The sequence below is a fragment of the Semicossyphus pulcher genome, unplaced genomic scaffold, assembly GCF_022749685.1.
Source record: "Semicossyphus pulcher isolate SPU_LCO1_2020_fin unplaced genomic scaffold, fSemPul1.0.p SCAF_17, whole genome shotgun sequence".
NCBI classification, from domain to species: domain Eukaryota; kingdom Metazoa; phylum Chordata; class Actinopteri; order Labriformes; family Labridae; genus Semicossyphus; species Semicossyphus pulcher.
The window spans coordinates 6,403,597-6,424,095 of NW_027211681.1; the positions used below are offsets into that span (position 1 = coordinate 6,403,597).

Here is a 20,499-nt window from a genome sequence, read left to right on the forward strand (position 1 = left end):
TGCTCGTTAGGTTATTAGTGACTCTAAATTGCCTGTCGGTGTGAGTGTGAAAGGTTGTCCTCTCCATGTGTCAGTTCTGTGATTGACTGGCGATCAGTCCAGGGTGTACCCCCGCCTCTTGCCCAATGACAGCTGGGATTGGCTCCAGCCCCCCTGCGACCCTGAACAGTATAAAGGGTATAGTTGATGGATGGATGTTTCTTCATATAGGGCTGTGACACATGCACAACAAATACTTCAAAATTATAGAAGAAAAAGAAGCTTCTTGTTTATCAAATCCCATTAAAACTTTATTTAGTTGAGTATACATTTTCCATTGCACATTGAACATCATAAAAATGACTCAGATTGTAAAAATACACAGATAGTAACGCTTCATGTCTGACAATGACGCCGTCTGAATACTTTACATTGTTCCAAGCTCACATTCTTAATGTGATGCAGGAGGCGGAGCAGCTGTCACATACACTGCAGAGAGATCTACCCGGCAACAAAACAACCATAGATGTATTTCCATCCATAAAAAAACTGGCTCTATATATACACAGAGGAATTTATACTTACAGTTTGAAAAAAACAAAATGTATCTGCTCTATAACACAAAACAGTGCTCGAGTGAGTAAACTACGCTTCGCACAGTTTGTGTTTGTTTTGTTTACATGTGATGAAGTGTTGCATGCCATTAATCATGTGTTCACATCATGCAACATTGAATACTGACAATAATTATAAATGTATTTATATATCAAAGTATTATAAAAAATATTGCACAAGACAAAATATCATATGTTTTCTAACACTTAATGCTGCATGAAATGTTTATATTCAAAATTTCACCGTAGGCCACTTCAGCTGGATACAAAGTCTTCCTTGGCACACTGAGGATGCAGTTTGTTTGTCAAAACATCCAAGAATATTCTGTTATTATCGGGGGCTCAATTAGAAAAATATGTTTCTGTAATTTAGGTTTACATATCTCTGTAGGGGAGGTATTTAAATCTCTTTTAGCAGTGTTTCCTTCCACATCTTACATTCACATCGGCTCCATATCAAAATAATCTTTCACTGTACTTGTTCACATTCTCCATGAAACTCCCTCTGCTTTCCTTTGGCCTTTTTTATCATGATTAAATGTTTCATAAATCTGATCAACACAATCAATCCGTATTAGCCCCCGTGTTGTTTCAGTTACATACACTCTTTGTATTTTATTACTTAATGAGGACGAACACTGTGTACAGGAATTATAGGTTCTCTGAGTTTAGAAAAAGTGTATTTACATTGTTCTGTTATAACACTGACGCACAGCTGTGCTGTTATTAATAATGACTTTATAGAGCAAATGAAGCTTTGATTTTGTTTTCTCTGTTCCCTTTACTTATATATACAGTATATACAGTAATACACTCAAGTTTATATAAAGACTAATCTGTTCAGATTATATAGCCTTTGAAAAGAATGTTTTTCATCTTTGGAGATGAGCAGTGTCAAAACTTTAACTGCTGGAGGTGATCAATAAGAACAAACAGGATGGAAGGCCTCACAAAAAAAGAAGCCATCCGGGCCGTTTAGCTCATATGCAAAAAAAAGTACTGTATATAAAAAAAGTTGTTCCAGGTGTTAAAAGTCAGTTTGATCTGCAAACTGTTCAAACACTCGAAACAGAAATACTCAAAGGGTTGAGTAAAGGTTATGGAAGGTCAAATACCGTCTACCATGTACTATTCCAGCCTGTAACACTGATCAAACAGCTTCTTTTGAACAGGAATGTCCATAAAAATTATCTATTTGAAAGGCTGACTTATTGGAAACATTATGTGTACGAGAAGAACTACAGTTTAACACAACAAAAAGTGCAATGAGGATACAAATTAAACGTGCCCCAAAATACAAAAACAGTTGGTTATGAATTGGAGAAGAAAGACACTTTAACAATTTTATTCTGACCTTGTTAACCTTTAAAAGTTGTCTGCACAAATGGAGAAATGATCTCATGTTGAAATGTATTGAATTTTTCATGAACCACCCTCTTAAGTTTCTCCTCCACCTCCATTTTGGTGATTTCACTCATTAGTTTCTGAAGTCTGGTTAAAAGTCTATGAGTTAGTGTTAGAAAAAACCTACAATCCCCTCATCCATTGCACAAACATATCCTGCAACTGTGCAACATCATCCTTTTGAAATGTTAGCTCTACAGTGCAGCCTGTTTGCAGTCACCTATCACTTAAAACTAGAGAGTGAGCAGATAAAGTGCAATCTGTTCTAACTCTTTCCTCTTATATCTTCCTTCACCTCTCCACGAAACAAGGTAAGCTGAGAATAAAGTGAACTGGCTAACCTTCACTGTAACCTTTCCTCCCCACAAACCAAAAGGTGTAAATAAAAGACTCGGCAGCAGGGAGGGTCGACAGAGTCAGGTCTTAGTCAGGACACTTGAAGAAGGAAGTGATTCAAGCTGGAGCATATCAAAGTATTCAGGCAGATCAAAAAGATTCCAACAATACTAACACACCCATTCTCCTCTGCCTCAGCACGGTGACGAGGACATCTGCTCGTACTCGGGACACTTGAGGAGAGCGGGGTAGTTGGAGGAGTTCATCTGCAGGGAGGCCTCAGAGGAGATGGAGGACGGGCTGCGGCCACGCCCGGCCCAGGCGTCCGGATGGAGGAACTGACCGGAGTAATCGGAGCAGTTGCTGAGGCGAGGCCGGTAGAAGCCCTGGTGTGGCCGGTACATCTCCTCTGCTGTGTAACGCTTCATGAACAGGTACACTGACATGACACCTGCCGTCTGGGGAGGAAAGACACACAGAGTTTACTCTTTTTCCTTCCGTTTCCTGTTTGGTTCCTACATACAGCTAGGAACACAATATTAGTGGTCACCATTATTAGCCTCATTATCATATTATTTTTTACAATCAGCTCCAGTTTCTGCAACCCTCTAAGGATAAGAGGTAAATACAGACATCCTCTGAAAGTTTAGCAGTTACTAAAAGAGTCGTATCCATCAGGGGGAAAAAAATAAGTTCTTTTGTTAAAGCTAATAAGCTAATCATGAAATGTGTTGCTTTTGTTATCAAGTAGAAACAAGGGAGAGTGGATGATATCCGTTGCAACAATTCAGACTGCTAATTCAACAATGCTAAATGCTAATGCTAACACAGTCATTGAGTTTAATGAGGACATTAAAGTGGTTGAAGTGTAGGATGAGCTGCATTTATATTGTAGGTCACAATCCTTAACTGAAAGAGAGCTACTTCTGTCATGTGCTCAGGCTAACGTTAGCTACAGTTGGCAGGCAGCTGCTAGCTAGCGGGAGTTTTGTGTTGCTGTTTCCAAAGTCAAGTTAGAGGAATCTGCTTTAACATATTTAAATTTTGCTAGTTGTTTTTGCTCAGAGCTGAAGAATTTCGTTAATCCACTGACTTTTTTGGTGAGTGTGATTGCTAAACAATCAATGTGTTCAGGTCATTTCACATGAAAGTGCACATTCAGCATTTCCTGTCAGTGTGATGTCATATTGTTGTTGACAGCTTGCAACATGCAGACCTTCATTATCCACAGTTGCTGTAGTGAAGTTACCTCAGTGAGCAGGAAGGAGATGGCAGCAAAAGCAAAGGACCAGCCGTACTTGTAGCTGAAGTAGGCCTCGTTAGTTTTGGTTCTGTTCAACATTTCGTCGTTGATGTTGGAGATGTACAACACCAGACCCACTACCAGAGACAGACCTGAGGACAGAAAGACAGAAACAAACACACACATGAATGTAAAGGAGATTTAATTTACAAACAATTGAAAGCATTTTCATGCATTTGATGCATTTAACCAAACCAAGTACCTGACAGGATGAAGAAGATTCCAGAAACGAAGGCCAGGATGGTGCGGTGAGGTCGGATGTGGCCGATGTTACTGAGCACAAACCCGATGAACATGAAGAAGAGGCTGACCAGGGGGAAGGGAGTGGCAGAGCGGATCATCTCTGGAGGAAGATAAGAAATTTGAGATTGATAATGCACTGGTTGTTCCTTCTTTTTCTTCATTATTTGATTTGTGCATTTTGCTCTGTGGCTTTCTGAAACGTCTAATGGCAGCTTTTTCCCCTCAGAGTAACAGCATGAGGTTTCCCTCTGGGGATCAGGGCGTGGTTCCTTATTTCTATCAAGATGGAGCTGGACTTCCCCACTGTGAGGAAATGGTAAAGTAACTTGCAGAACTAAAGGGAATCTGTGTTCCCCCATTGTGTTCTCCATTACGCGAAATGTTCCCCTGCCAGCTAAGTGGACCAGATGTCTACGGCCATAACCTTAACGGAACTTTGTATTTAATTACTTGGGTAAAGTTTGGATTGTATGGTAAACGTGCCTACTACAGTGTTCCTGCCTACATTGTCGTCATTTCAGGGTGTTACTTCATTTCTTTCTCACCTGATCACTTCTGCACTGACTAATTTCTCTCTGAATTAGTACCTACAAAAACAGTAGTACATTATTGGTCGATATAAACATGTACTTGAAATTGTATCTGCTCTGGTTTCACACAATAAGCAAGCAGATTTAAAGAGGCACACAGGGGATATGACATCTGACATGGTTTTCCCGACAGCATCACTAGTCCTGACTGCTTGCGCTCACACTACCACTACCTATGTATATCCATGCGTGCTCACCCTGCAGGGGGTCTCTACTACATGTAAATTGCACCCTTTAATTTTTTAATAGACACCGGCTCTTATCTTAAGTGGACTGGCCCTGGGGACTGGGTCAGGAATAGCACAGAACATATAGATGACATCATAGTGCAGGTGTGGGACGTCCACTCCGGTTAGATTTGTCATGTATGTGATGACTTCAGACTTGGATAAACAAAATCAAAAGCAGCTTAACTTTGCCTTGTAATCAATTTAATCATGGACCCTCCAGCTGCAGACAGACAGGTGCAACATGATGTTACCAGACCTTTTTTCACCTGTAGTAACAACTGGTGCTACACAGTGACTTAAAAACACAACCTCTGGGGTTGAGACAAGCAGGCAGACTGGAGCTTATTTAATGAATTAGAGGAATTAATCAGAGTCCAAAAAATGACAACACGAAAGGTGCAGCAAAAAAATGAATATCTCCAACAAAAACAAAGTAAATATCTCATTATAAGCAACGAAAAGAAGTTTGGACCTGCTCCTCTGAAGTTTTACAAGTTGGCTCTAATAAACCATGCAGCCTGCGACAGAGTCGCTGAGGCAAGGTCGGTTTTAATTAACATTTTTACCACTACAACCATAACTGTGCCCTTAGTTGCCACCTCGGTTCAGACTGAAACATTTCAAGCTAAAATCAATTAATAAAACAGTAAAGTTGCTCATTAAATCACTGAGTTACTTACTCAGGACACTGACAGTGGACTCGGAGGTCATCTGGACGGTTGTGGGCATCACATACTCTATGGTGAAACATCGGCCTTTCTCCTCCCCTGGAACAAAGCACAGGGAGAGAAATACATTCAATAAAACGTCACATAAATCATAATTCACAACGGATTAAAAATAAAACTGTTCATCAGCGACAGAGAAGAGTCAGACACAGCAGCATGTACTTATCCAGGCAGAGAAGGTGATGTCAAGTATTCAGTAAACAGGCAGGATTCGTTTTCCTGTGCTGGAGTTGGTTAACCTTACGATATAATTTCATCTTATTTCACCAACATGAAAACAGCCTGACAGCAAACTGCAAGTGAACATGGACTCAACAGCTTGTTTTATACCGTAACCAATTTCTGCTGTCAGCATTTGTAGGAGGAACACCCAGCATTAGATTTTAGCACCTTCTCGTTTCTCACTGTGACACATACAGCACAAAGTCTGGCACCAAAGCGCACTGACGCACAAACACACTTGCAACTGAGTGCTTTATCAACACTTCATTTACCCCACACATTAGAAGGTGTCGGATTAGGTGATAGTTTGTACTTCAGCATATGTACGATCCTTTCACGATGCATACTAAACCAATGCATGCTAAGAGTTAGGTTAAGGTCAGGAGACAATACAATCTCTATTTACAGATAGAAATGTAGAATCTGTAGGCGGGGACGTGGATTTTAGGGACGGCCAGTGTTGGTTTCTGTTTACATTGTAACATTGACCAATCACGCATCAGCAGGCTGCAGCGTATGCAGGCACTTTATTTTTTGGGTTCATAGCGCAGTAATTAGCCAGTTAGCCTCTGTCTAACTGACTATTTACAATGAAACTGAGACACACCAGAAACAGATGAATGGGCGCTCCTTGGGGGATTTAATGAACCAAGAAATGACGCAGTTTGTTTTGCTCGCGGAAAAGGAAGTCTTGACAGGAAGTCGTTTATCGCTAATGTCTGGCTAAACCGGACACACCCGACATGTTCACCGTTGTCCCCAGAGGATATATCGTCTCAGACGATAGCTGATGGGTTCCGAGATTGCCCTCAATATAATTATTTTAATTAAAAAACTGATACTATTAAGAATCTTATATGCTCTGATTACAGTACATGTTATACTACATACATGAAATATTTTGGTAGCTGCTCTATACATCTTGAAACTCTTTATTTTGCAGATTTAACTTGTTGCCAATACTTGAAGAGGGCTTGTGGACCTACTTCTTGTCCTATTAAAGAAATACACAGGTCGCAGTTGTTGCAGTTTTTTGTACACGTTATATGAGGCCTCAAGTTTTCCTCCCGACTGAATTCAACGTGTCCCACAATGTTTTATTTTGAAGGCTGGATACCTCCCATGAAAACATCCCGTCTGCAAAGATCATAAAAGGTATATTAGTTTTACTAAATACATAGCATAGGGGCTGTTTCAAACTACAAATATAATGTAATTTAAATCAAATGACACCCTGAATGTACTATGACTACTGTAGCTGAATGAGGAATGACAGGGTAAAAATAAAACATGTAGGAGTGTGTAATAGAGATGTAAATGGTATACAGGCGATCATTTATCCCTCCCACACTTTTGATTTTATTTTTAATTTTATTTTGGTGTAATGTCTTTATTTAATGCCGCTGGAAAATATCCTCACACCCACATCCAGAGATGATGTAGTATCAGAGAAGGTCTCTGGGTTCTTCCTGCTTCTTCTCTTCCCTGCTGTTCTTTTTTTATCCTTTAATTATTATTATTTACCTCTGAATGGCACCTGTACGCCTATTCAAATGTAAATGCAATAGAAGGAAATGATGACTTCTGCAGGAAATGGTGATAATGCTTTCACATGGCAAAGGCAATCAAACTCAATGTACTTACTCAATGCTGCCACAGCTGCTATATAACATACATTGAACATGACTTTCAGCGCTCACAATGACACACTGTACGTGCAGAGATCCTCTACATGAACTTTGGCTAACAGCCAACACCCGATGAACTGAAATCAACATCAATACCAGTCAAAACAACGTGCAACTTTGTTCACGTAATCTGTAGTAACCTCATACTGTGACTGTGTAATTGCTTCTGGGTCAAACCAGAGCTATTAAGTGGGCAATAAGGCCACTCAATTGGCCCTAAAACACACACTGGATCATTAATCCATTTATACTGTAGCAATGGGCTGCTGCATGCAGGGAAGCATCTGTTACCTAATCACAACTGGAGTGCCGACATGTGTGCCGTGACTGAGTGATTAACCCTGACACAGGACAGGGCAGATTGGTCATGCACAGAGACTAATGGAACAAATCAGCTGATACGTATAATTTCAAAATAAAAGCGTTTTAGGTTTTACTCTCTAAAAGGCCCAGACTAAAATGTCATGTTTAATACATAACAGAAGACGTAGACTTTTGTCATAACATCCCCAGGACACCTCCAAGAAGAATAACAGCACACTGATACAGATAACTGTTGCCATTACCAGAGGGAGTAAAGGGTTAGAGTAAAGGTTGATACCTGGTTTACCCTGGGACAACACGTGTCTGGAGAGTTGTAATCTCTGAGCATGTCTTTGTAATGCTGGTGCGGGGGAGGAACAATGTTTGGTAAGGCCAAAAGCATGCTTTGTGAAAAGAGGCAAGCTTTTCTCATTGTATCTTTTACTCTTTGATGTTGAATGTTATGATAGAAAAGACATAAAGGTCAAAAAGAAGGAAAAATAAAGAGCAGTCAAGGAACTGAGGGCTTTCTGCATCAATCCAAGGTGCCTCTGGTGCTGCAGGGGAAGTCATGAGGAAAGACATCCAGCAAAGGAGATCTTTCAACTTGAATAAAAATAGTTGACACTTTTGAAGATGCGCCCTAGAATTAAAGTCAAGTGTGGAAATCAAATGTGAAAAGAAAAGTACTGTCGCTGCACAGAGGGTAAGACAAAGTTAAAACATTCAGGATCAAGTATCAAAACACTACGCAAAGACTAGTCTGATACACTCGTAGTAGTCCAATAGTTAAAGAGGAAGACGGAAAGAGAGATAAAAATACGTCATTTGTAAGTTTCAGACTTCACACTAACTCACCAGCCAAGAAGCACACCCTCCAGAGTCCGGAGTGGAGGGACATGCGTACCTCGGTGCTCTGGTTGAGGGGAAGGATGACGCCCTCCTCCAGGTAGAGCCAGTAGTCGGTGCTCACGGCGATCCCCAGCAGGCCCAGGGCGCAGACAGCGAACACGCTGCTCAGCAACGTCAGCACCTTCCTGCCACATAGGCTCATACCACAGCCTCAACAGCAGGGGGGGCGCCGCCGGAAGAAAGGAGAGCTGAGAGGGGGAGAAAAGGGAAAAATACCCTCATCAAACTCATCAAGGTCAAGGAAGCAGAATACAATAAAACTCTTCTGAGGCAAGATGCAACATCTCTTGGGTAAGAGAAACGAAAAAGTAAACACAAATGAGAAAAATCAATTCTAAATAAAACAACTGTGGAGACATTTTCAAAATAAATTTGCAGATTTTTTTTCTTTTTGAGGACAGGAATTGTATGCAAGTGTCACTTTTGTCAGATGAACTACAAAACCAATATATAACAGCTTAAAACAGAACCCCCTTTAAAGTGGTAATCTCGAAGATCAGTTTCCTTCTCTTTGGTGCCACCTATAGCGATAAAAGGTAATTGTGGGAGCACACTTGCCAGATAACCAAACAGTGTTACATGTGTGACGCTCACCATTGGCTCCGGTTGTTACGGTTGTAAATCTTGATTTTCCTCACTGACGGTCGCTTTCCTTTTTAGACTTCAACTGAGCGTCAAGTTTCTTTTTCTTTAAATTTTCACTTATTTTTGAAGTTGTATCTGTAGTCATCGATCTTTTCTTTGTTTGGCAGCCATAGTAGATTACTGTTCCGAAACCGGAAAAGCATCTGCTTAGCTCCGCCTACCCTCTCTGGCAGACCAACCACTGTTGGGTGATGGAAAACGCGTCACTAACTGGGCGCCGCTTGTGATTGTCGCCACAGACACCCAGTCCATAATAAATCTATATACTGCAAATATAAAGGCTTTCATCAGTGGGCCATAGGCTCAATCACCATTGTGTTACCTCATTCGATGATAGATAGTGACTTAACAGACATTTATTTAAATGAAAATCTTCTTGATTATTACTTTAAAGAAACTCAATTTGATTTGAGGATGTTCTTGATACGAGTGCACTGATCTCCACAGCTGCTGCAACTGTAATTAAGATTCTATTCAAATAACAGCAGATGACTCGAGTCAGAGACGAGTTTGACATGAACAGAAAGTATTAAAATGGGAATATGATAATAGATATATGTAACAGAAGACTCTTAGCTGATGAAAAGGATTCCCTCTCCTTCAAATATCTCATTAGAATTTCAATAACCACATTGTGAATGCCCAAAGGCTCAGTAGTGCATGTCTGAAATATCATTATGTAAAGTTTTTCATTGACTGCCCTAATGTTGCCTCAAGCCAAAACAAACCTGCAGTATATCTCATAGCTAAGATGAGATAAGTTTGTTTAGCTTTTCTTACATTGTCTGCCACAGTGTGATCACACCTAACTCTGATTCTGATATAAATCCTCACCTGCTCTGTTACATATAGCGACTCAGAAGCAGCTTTGCAGATGGTGTACAGTATGTGTCAGCATATGAATGTGAGCTCTTCTCACAAAACGATGGATCCGTTCGTATGGTAGCTGATGCCCACATTGGCCGGAAGCCGGAGCGCTGGGGAGCTTGGCATGGGATATGTGTTGAAAGGAATTGATTTTACATAATGAGTTCTCAGCGGGTTGCCACATTGAGCACCCACTGGGGGACTGGAACGATCGAGTGAATTCATGAAAGGATTTTGAACTTTTTATAAGATTCATGGCGTTTAGTTCCCTCTGTGCGCCAAGTTTTTGTATCATGACTGGGTGTAAAGCCTCAGTAGAATAGAGTAAAATGTTCACACATCTGCCAGCTTGCTGTGTCTCAACAGACAGAACAGTAATGTATGAGGGATGAGCTGTGGCACGCACAGTTATAAATAAAGCTGTTAAGAAAAGGCAGTAACTAATGTTTAAACGAATTGCATGTCTCCAGCAGAGTATGAGTAAGATCTTAAGACTTGTATGCTCTACATACAGTATGCACACAGGCTGTTGTATTTATTCACCTCTTCCTAAGTTACAGCGTTAATCTCTTTTGTCTCTCTTCCTGGGCTCCACACAGATCAGTACTTGGGAAGAGAAATCATTTTTAGATAAGGCTGAAAATATTAGACTGACCATGTTTCCCTCCGATGAAAGTACCACCATCCTGTACATGAGTCCACCGCCTCATATTATATTTCCATCTCCCTCCCTCTACTTGGTAAACGTACAAGAGAAAGTATTCCTAGACTAGTGGCTTCCATTCCTAAATGGCAATAACATTTTTGAGAAGATCAGTTTCAGTCAATCATATTATCAAGCACACCACAGCACTGAATCTGCTGCTGAGGGGGACCCATGATGTCCTTATGGCAGTCGACAGTGGTCACTACTCAATAAAGGTTCTTTCAGGCCTGAGCACTTTAACACAGTAGAGATACCATGAGATACTTTGCATGTGTCATGGGATTGGAGTCTTCATTATTTCTCTCAAAAGGCTCTGCTCTAATTAGACAAATTTAACCTTCTTGGTCACTGTTAACACTTTAACCTAAACCCCCACATATCTCTCATGTGGTGTTCCTCAGGGCTCCTTCCTGGGTCCCCTCCTATTTTCCATCTGTGTCCTTCTGCCATGCAAAATTTTTCACACTTTCTCATTACGCAGATGACACCCAGCTTAACTACCCGATCCAACCCAATGACTAAATTACTCCCACCGCCCTTGCTAAGCGCCGGCAAACCCAAATCCTCAAGCAGAGTCCCTCAACCAGCTGTCCAACAAGATCAGACATTTGCAAAAATATATTTTTTGAATTTATTTTGGCATAAAAAAGGCCACCATACACGCGTCTTTACACACACTTTTACTCCCTTGTCTGCCCCTGTAATGTTTAAATGTCTGCCTGCATGTGTATTTGCATGTGTGCATATGCATTTTTGTGTGCATCAATCTTTTTATGCATGTATTTATGCACAGAAAGAAATACAAAGAAAGCGTTTTAGCATAAAATAAGATAGCAGATATTTATATCCAGACTATTTTTAACCATGCACAAGTGTCTTTTCCCTGCATCTTGAGACTATTCACTCATAATCACTGCATGTGATGCTGATTGGATGCGGTTTGCATTCATGCATAAGCAATCAGAGGTCTCTGAAGCACAGAGGAAAAGGGTTATTGAGAAAGGACTCTCATTAACCCTCATCTATTCTTGACCAGGGTGCAATCAGTGATCATTCATTGACAATGGCCATGTAAGAGCTCTATTTTCAGTCTTTTATCAAGCTTCGACTAGTGGGCAAGATTCATGCTTTACAGTCATTGACCTGTTTGTGTTACTGCATCCAATCAGAGGGCTGTTTTTAGTTAGAAGTGCTGATTGTAACCCCTGCAAATAGGGTCTTATTAGGGGACTGAAACAGAATGAAGAGGAGCTATTTAGGTTGATGGTACTACAAAAATACACATTGGTATTGTGATGATGGTACTAATGCTAATAATAGTATGTGTTTCAATATGAATCTAAACGTGTACATTAAAGTCCAGCTATATATATTGATAGATAATATATATTTATAAGAAGTTATCAAGGCCAGAAGTTCACAATTGGACAGTCGTTTTGTTTAACCAAATCAAAGTGTTTTTAAAAAAGAGATGGAGACAGTTACTCCACTGTGGGTGGAGCCTCCAGCAGACATGATCAAGGTTAGCAGCATGTTTTTCTGTGCCAGCAACAGTGCATCCTAAAAAGCCCTCACTACATGCATTAGGCTGTGTAAAGAGTAACAGTGGCAGAATGAGACCACTGCATTAGCCAACTCAAGCAGCAACCTCCAGGAAAGAAAAATTATGCCAAAGAAGAAATGCTGGGAAAAAAAAAAAATGCAGTACCTCAAACAGCCACTAGGGGCTGGCTCCAAAAGTGAGTAAATCCTAATTTAGCCCCATTTACTTTACAGTAGAAAAAAAAACATATTTATAGCCTGGTACAAAAACAGATGATTTCTCTCTTTATGACAGCCGTGCAGGAGGTTGAACATACTAAAACTAAAACTTACTTTATTATATTTAAATGTAGGAACCTTTTTCTTTTTTGTTATAATATAACAAAAGATGACAAATGATGTTTACTCGATCACCATCAGTGTGACTCTAGAGGCAATGCTGGCATCAAGCAAGACAGCTGCTAACCCCTGGTGGAGTAAAGGGCACGTCATCACCCGAAGGAGGGCATTTCTCTTCTGTTCACTTTGTAAACATGCACCTAACCTCCTGCAAACCTTCATTTAAACAGCTCGTTGACAAAAATACCACACTTTCCTAAAGCACTAATGGAAAGCAAATACTACCACAGAAGTCTCCACCCACTTCAACCTGTTCCTGTACCTGCTGAAGCCTCGTAAGCCAAGTAAAGATTATTACCAATGATCCCTGTTTCTCCGTGTGCTGCATTTGGGTTCCTGCTTCATGTCAAGCTCTAAAATTGTATTGAAGCTGAATGAGCTGAGTATGGTCCTTGACTCAGTGTCACTGCAAAACAGCTGGCACCCTAACCTGAATTTGTGTATTTGTGTTGCTTGTCTTTTGGCATGCTTACTGACCCAGCTACTGTGTCCATACGAGCGTGTCTGTGAGTGCAGTCCCTCTGCTGCCTCTGATGTGGACATGTGACTATCACCGTGGGAGTGAGTTGCTGTTGGATGATGTTGTTAGGGTTGGCTGGAGGAGCCTGAGGACAGCAGCAGTCCAGCACACGAGAGAGGAGACATGTCATCAAGCCACGGACACAGCTGCATGACTCTGGCAGCCCCTGTCATCGGGCCTGCTGAGATCTGCTTGTTCATTTTCAGCAGAAGTACTGAGGGGGAAACACGACACAGGCATGCAGCAGACAAGCTCGTAGTCATGCATACATCATGCAAACTCTCAAACCCACAAACCTCCATGAACTGACAGTTGTGTACTTGTAGAGTATATCACACAAACCACACTTGTACATGGGAACATCAAGCTACATTAGAGACCTACTGCTGAGCCACAAACTGTCTACAGTCCCTCTCTGTCCTCCTCACTTAATGCATCATGAGTATCACAGAGGGATTGTGTCACATATTAGAACAGTCTTACAAAGAGTTAAATTTTTCTCTGTTATCTTTAAAAACAAAGCTAGAAAGAATACATGATGCAGACTGCTAAGTTAACAACCATTATTCCCAAAAGAAACATTAAGAATTCCAAATTATCCTGCATCCAAATGTGACCTTTTAAAAACAATGTCTTACTATAATAACAACTACAAAGGTGTCACCTGTTCTCCTGCTATTCTACCCTATAGTTGCTTACCACAATAAAAATAATAATGACATGGACAACACTTCCATTAATAGTAAATATAGCAGCTAATTGTATAGAAATTAGTCCTGACAAGCCTCACACCTCGTTAAACAATTTAACCACGCTGCTAAAATTGTCAATATTGAATCATATAAAGCAACATTCCCAAAATCTTAACTTAAAAAGGTATTTAGAAATGCCTACAGTCGTGTTAAGACTTGTGTGTGTGTGTTTTCCATCACCCAGCAGTGGTTGGTCTGCCAGAGAGGGTAGGCGGAGCTAAGCGGCTGCTTTTCCGGTCTCTGCAAGTGTTGTGAGTAAACAGTAATCTACTATGGCTGAACAAACAAAGAAAAGATCGATAACTACAGATACAACTTCAAAAATAAGTGAAAATCCAAGGAGAAAGAAACAAATTCTCTACCACAGCCACTATTATTACTATTCAAATATAGGAGAATAGCACTGTGTTCCCACCCTACTTTCCACATGAGGTCATGTCTGGCTCCAAGAAACAAAGATGGCAACGACCAAAAACTCAAGGCGTTTAAAGTAGTGAACAAACCCATGAGTGATTCCCTGTATATGCTCTTGTTCTGTTGTTATTTCAGCCATTCTCTATCAGTGTTATCAGACAGTTCTAGTTTAAAAGCTGGAATAATTTCTCACTGGTCTGATTCTGGAGATGCCTCAGCCCTCTCTTTAAGGAATGGCTGCCAAAAATGCTAATATACACAGTTGTTTCAGCCAAATCACCGCCGGAGGGCAATTAAATTACCGCACATCATGTGTAAGCATCAGAGGGAGTTTGAGTTGGGTTCTGCCAGCTGTAAAGGCAGATCATGCTCTCCACAAATCCAGTCATTCAGGGTTAAAGAATCCCTCAGCTGGCTGTTTAACGGTGCCACACATTTTCATTTAACAGTGAAACTAGCTGACCTACAATGTAGGCGGTGCTTTCTTCCATCACCCTTAAGACACTTGAGCAGCGCGCATCAAAAAGCAGAACATCTCTGTTCTGTCATGTCAGATCATCTTAATTGGAAGGGGCAGCTCTGCATACAGCCCGAGCCTTTTGATGCTTTTCCAAAGGCAGCTCCACAACGTCTTTTAGCAAAATGGCTCTGGCTCCGAGCTGTCGTCCCCTGTGTGTTCCTTCATCGCATTGCATCGTGAAAGTGTGCAAGAACCCTGTCACTAAGCTTCATTAAGAAGTTATTTCAAATCATATTTTAAAATGACACATTTTCTCTGCAAAAAGACCCCTGAAAGACATGTTTACTTCATGAAATCTTTCTTAACATTAGCGACCTGAGCTGAACAAAAATAGCAGACGGGTCCCTGTAATCTAATAACATCTGAGTAAATGGCACAGATGTGGTCCCTAAAAGGGTTCAGACTGTATTGGAGATATTGCAATCCACTTCAATAGCACTAACGTCCATTTTCCATGTTTGTGGTGAGAACAAGTCTCCCATTTATAAGTGCTTGACTTGGTCCTGTCGCATGGCAACACATTACATAGTGGCTCCCGAATTAGTGAGGCACGAATGGATTGATGAGCCAGTCCCAAAAACAAGACTTTATATTTGGTAGTGCATTTTTCATGCCAGAGAGAAAATACAGAGGAAAAACTGGAGGATGATACAGTGGCACAAATAAATCAGAGAGGATTATAGAACAAAAACATGTATTACACGTTGTTGAGTGTAGGGATGTTGCTTAGAGAGTGAGTGGTCTCTAAAACCACTGAGGTGCGGCCAAGAGAGTAGGACGATGCTAAAAGAAAAGCTTACTCACGGTGCTTAAAAAAATCTATTAGAGTGCAGCGTGCTTCATTTAAGCATGAAGACTAAAAAGTTGAACAGACAATCCTAAGAATTTCACATTCTCTGGAGTGCCACCTAGTGGCAACAAACAGTAATTGTAAGAGTACACTTCCCAGTTTGACCTGATGTCCACAGTTGGCTCCCTTTGTCACGGTTGTTTCTTGATTTTCCTCGCTGACGGTCACTTTCCTTTTTAGACTGTTTGCCTTCATCTGAGCGTCGAATTTGTTTCTTTTTCTTTGGATTTTCACTTATTTTTGAAGTTGTATCTGTAGTCATCCATCTTTTCTTTGTTTGTTCAGCCATAGTAGATTACTATTTACTCGCAACACTTGCAGAGACTGGAAAAGCAGCCGCTTAGCTCCGCCTACCCTCTCTGGCAGACCAACCACTGCTGGGTGATGGAAAACGCGTCACTAACTAGCGGCACTTGTAATTTTTTTTCTGCGCAAGTCACACAGACACCCAGTCCATAATTATATTGTATACTGTAAATGCAAAGGCTTTCATCAGTGGGCCATTGGCTCAATCACACTTGTGTCGACAGATAGTGACTTAACATTTATTTACATGAAAATCTTTGAGATTATCACTTTAAGTTCCTAAAGGGTTAAAGGAAAACAAAACCCACTGTTGCTATTGCATAGCCATGCTCAGATAAATATTTAGTCAGGAGGTTGGATATGTGTGACGTCAAAGCAGCTGTGAGGAACTTTTACTTCTGCGATTTTGGCGACCCCTATGGACGAAGCAGTACGTCTTATTTCTTTGCTAATCCCGTCCTCCAAAATCCTCAGAAATCTGAAAATCCTCCTGCTCTTTTAACAGTCACATGTAGCTTTCACTGTGACTCTTTAATGTGGAAATTTTGAGCAAAGGCTCTTCCTGTCTGCTCGCTCTGAATCGCTTCATCCGACGCCGACACAGTAGTAGCGTTTACACGCATTAAAAATGTGGAATTTGGAAATAATCATTTTCCTGATGGTCTCATCTGCTTTTGTTGGTCATATAGAGGCATCAGAAATAGTCTCAGCCTGTTTCATAACTAAGTAAAGACACTTTACAGTATGTTTTACTCAGCAGTAAGAGATATTAAATAACTGTCTTGTCTTACTACATAGCATATAGTCGTACTACAGCCCTGTACACATAGAGGGCACTCAGGATCTTCATGTTTGTCAATATGGCACTGGTAGCTTACATTCCTACTAATGATGACCTACTGCTGTTTTGTTGTTGGCAGGAGTGACAAATGAGTAAACTGTGAGCACTGCTGTTGCTAAGTTAACAAGACACAAGGGTGGAGGGCGCATAGAGGAAGACTGCATGATTTTAATGAAAGGAAAGGACACATGGACGGTGCTTTAAAGTCCTTTGTGACACGGTCTGTTTGAAAAATGACCGGCCTGTTAAGCTGCATGAATCCATGTGAAACCAAGATGAAAAGTTCAGTGACTACCAGCCAGGGGTTAAATATGTATTTCAAGTCAGTAGTGCAAAAAGATGGAAAATAAATGCCTGCAGCATTTTAATGACGGCATCAATCAAATGCATTTACCAGAGAGCCCGCAGAGTTCAAGTCAACTAACTTTCAATTAAATCCACGATGAATCTGTCTGAGTTTGTTTGAAAGCTATCTGGATAGACAGGCTTATAGAAAGAAGAAAAAACACAAACTTCAAAATGCTTAACAAGTCTTGCTTCTCCCTCTTTAAAGCACAACAGTCTGTACTGCAATAGTATGTCTAGATAACCTTGTGTATCCACGTCTGTCTCACTGCAACCAGTATCCAGAGTGCAGCCTGTATTAGAAACCATCTTCCTTTTGCAGACGCAGAATAATATTCACCTGCAGCCCACACCATCCTGTCTAAATCTGTGCTTTAACAGTATTTTTTTGGCTGGCACACTAAGTGTGATCTCAGTCAAATAGGACCGTGGGCTATACCGACGGCTAAAAGATCTCGGGTGTTGATAATTAGAAGACTTTGAACTTCACATTTAAAATAAAATACTTTTTTTTTTATAACTTAGTGTTGCTGTGAACGAAAAGGAAATGTAATATGACTTTCACTGCTTGGATAACAAGGTATGCAATCTCATTAAAGCATCAATTTATGCATACAAGAATATTACACTAAACGTAGGTGACCCCTGTCCCTCTACATATGTGAATTTAAGTTTCATGGGCAGTGAGTCATTTAAATCTAATATATACGTGCAATCAGGTCAGTGGGTAGGTATAGTGTGTCATTCGGAAGAAGTGTTTGTTGTCTACCTCCTCTGTGCAGTGATCAGTGCCAGCTGTTACGTCTGCCGTTTGATCTTTGGCTCGCGCTCAGATCTCTGTCCGCGGTGCTGAAGCGGTCACACACGTTCCCACGCTGAACGCCCAGTCAATAATAAACTCAGCCCACTGAGCGTGCTGTTACACAGGAGCAGGCGCTGGAGTATGTTAATTAAACGTGGTCTGGAAGTTATTTTCATATCGGTGTTTTTTTAATCCGTAATGCTGCCTGTAGGGATAGACTACATTGAGTTGTTTAATCTTTAATCTTCCCCCTTTTTTTCTCTCTTCGCATTTTCTCTAACCCCAGAAACGAGTTGATGGAAGACTACACTGACTTATTTCTCGATTAGCAGACCCTATCTCTAGAAGTTGGACTCAAGGGTTTAATGACAAAATCGATTTCAGCTTTGAATGCCTCTAAACCTGAAAACATGCAGTGTTTCATGTTAAAGAGGGACATTAGATGGCAAAAACATCGAATATAGTCGATTTAAATATTTAAATGTCGGCCAAAGTTTAAAATAGTGTTGATACGTGTTACTTTAAATGAAGTCAGTCCTAATAAAAGTATGAATATAAGCCTCAGTCCGATTACTGGAAACTAACAACACACAACGCATTCAAGGTTATCAGCGAAACTATAGCAACAGCCAGTTTCTCTGCACAGAACAACAATAACATCTTTACCAAACGCCTCTGAGAGAAAAAACAAACTCATTAAGCATAAATTACCTTTTCGAGAAAAGCCCGGTTGAAGTAAGAACTGTACTTCTTCTCTTGTCTTCCTCCTCTTGTTTCTCTCTGCGCGCTCTGTCCGTGTTGTCTCAGGTTTGGCGCGCGACGATAAGCCTCTGTGGCAGACTGGACCCGCGGCTGCGTAGCTCGCGCACCACTACTATCCAAGTCCGTATGCAACTAACCGCGTGGCGTGTGGCACGTGGCGCCCCACTCCGCTCTCCACCTCTCTTAAGGTGAAAACAGACAGAGCGTGCATGTGATGGGACAACAGCAGTTTAAATGGTTCAAGTTTTTGGTTTGATTTGTTTCAAAAACATTTAATGTAGGAATACACAGCATTAGGAGTACTAACACTTTGTGTGTTTTTATCTCTAATTCCTCCCACTCATTTCTGCCTCTTTAATTGGCTTCCCTTTTGCAACACAAACTCTCTTTTGTTTTGATTTTGCATGTTGTGTCCTCTAAAACTAGAAGAGCCCTCAATAGAAACAACCAGTGGCTTGACTTATTTTATTTTTCAAATAATGTGACTGGACATGTTCAGGAAGCAGCCCACCCACTCAGCAAACAACAACATTTGTGCTAAATGCTAAATGAGCTACTTTCATAGCAACGTCCTGTCGTAGGCTTCAGGAGGGCACAGATTTATAGAATCTGAGCTGCTGTTGGACCGAATTCAGGACAAACTGTCTCTGGGCATATGGACATTCATTCAGTCATTAAAGAGCATCTGGCGTATGTATGACTAACCACCATGTTCTGTTCCTGTCTGATCGCACAGGAGTGAATTAAGAGGCTTGTCATCAGCTGGCTCTGACTCGGCCTTTCACAGTCGCATTCGCCTCACAGGAAGTGAGGACCTTTCTCGTCCAATTTGTACAATTTGTTCTCCTATTTCTCTCTCTGCAAATGTATTTGCTCGTATGCAATTTTCTATACTTTTCTCCTTCTAACAGCAAACATGAACTTTTCTGGCAACCCTAAGGTGTAGTGAGAATTTCTTTTAGGTCTGAATCAAGTGTTTCCCTCAGGGGCTGAGATATGAGGCTAATGTGAAAGGGAAAGTAACTGCAGTTCCTCAAATGACCACTTGAGGCCGGCTCCAAAAGTGAGTCAATCCCCATTAGGCCCTATGTTATAATGGCCAACTTTACAGCAGAATTAAACATGTTTACAGACAGCCACAAAATCTAGATCTGTATAGCTAATGTCCCTCATGACACTTGAGGTGGGGTTGAATTTTTATATATCTCACCGCCCTGTTGGGGGGGCGTGGACGTTTTGATTGACAGACATCAACACAGCAAATTCTGTCACTGAACTTAACTTCTTGGCCGTGTTAGTGTTCCTAACTTTTTGGGACTATACATGCTAATATCGGGCTAATATTTAGCTTTTTGTGCTGTTTATTTGACCAACAGACCACCCAAGAAGTTTCAGCCACACTTTTTATTAATTGAAATATTTTAGCGCTAATTAGCAGGTAGCGGTGTCTTACCTTACCATACCTGTCTTTTCAGCTCATAGTTTAGCTTCTTTATTCTCTAACTTGGCTACTAACATATCAATAGAATGTACATTTTGAGATAGATGGTTAACTAGAGCTAATGAATTTGCAATAGATACAGACTGCAGTATAGCTTTGGCCACCCCTAGCTCTTCTGTACCTCCTCCGTCTTGTCCAAATATGGTCACTTCTGTTTCCAGAAAACCAATATGGC

At 40.8% G+C, this 20,499-nt stretch overlaps 1 protein-coding gene across 1 annotated transcript; it reads right to left on the reverse strand.

Moving 5' to 3' along the window:
- Positions 1–277: 277 nt before the first annotated feature.
- Positions 278–18,863, reverse strand: LOC138594591 (voltage-dependent calcium channel gamma-5 subunit). Its single transcript, XM_069665738.1, has 6 exons — positions 18,773–18,863; positions 8,499–8,740; positions 5,380–5,466; positions 3,839–3,979; positions 3,583–3,728; positions 278–2,791 (listed from the first exon to the last, which is right to left on the reverse strand). Exons 2-6 carry the CDS (start codon positions 8,692–8,694, stop codon positions 2,528–2,530), a joined length of 834 nt encoding a protein of 277 aa, XP_069521839.1. The 5' UTR covers positions 8,695–8,740; positions 18,773–18,863; the 3' UTR covers positions 278–2,527.
- Between the last annotated feature and the right edge of the window lie 1,636 nt (positions 18,864–20,499).

Excerpts from the sequence above, each read along its gene's own strand:
- LOC138594591 (XM_069665738.1), bottom strand. The coding sequence starts at position 8,694 with ATGAGCCTATGTGGCAGGAAGGTGCTGACGTTGCTGAGCAGCGTGTTC. Across the intron at positions 3,729-3,838 it reads AATCTTCTTCATCCTGTCAG|GTCTGTCTCTGGTAGTGGGT; the intron begins GTACTTGGTTTG and ends TTCTGTCCTCAG. Across the intron at positions 2,792-3,582 it reads TCTCCTTCCTGCTCACTGAG|ACGGCAGGTGTCATGTCAGT; the intron begins GTAACTTCACTA and ends TTTCCTCCCCAG.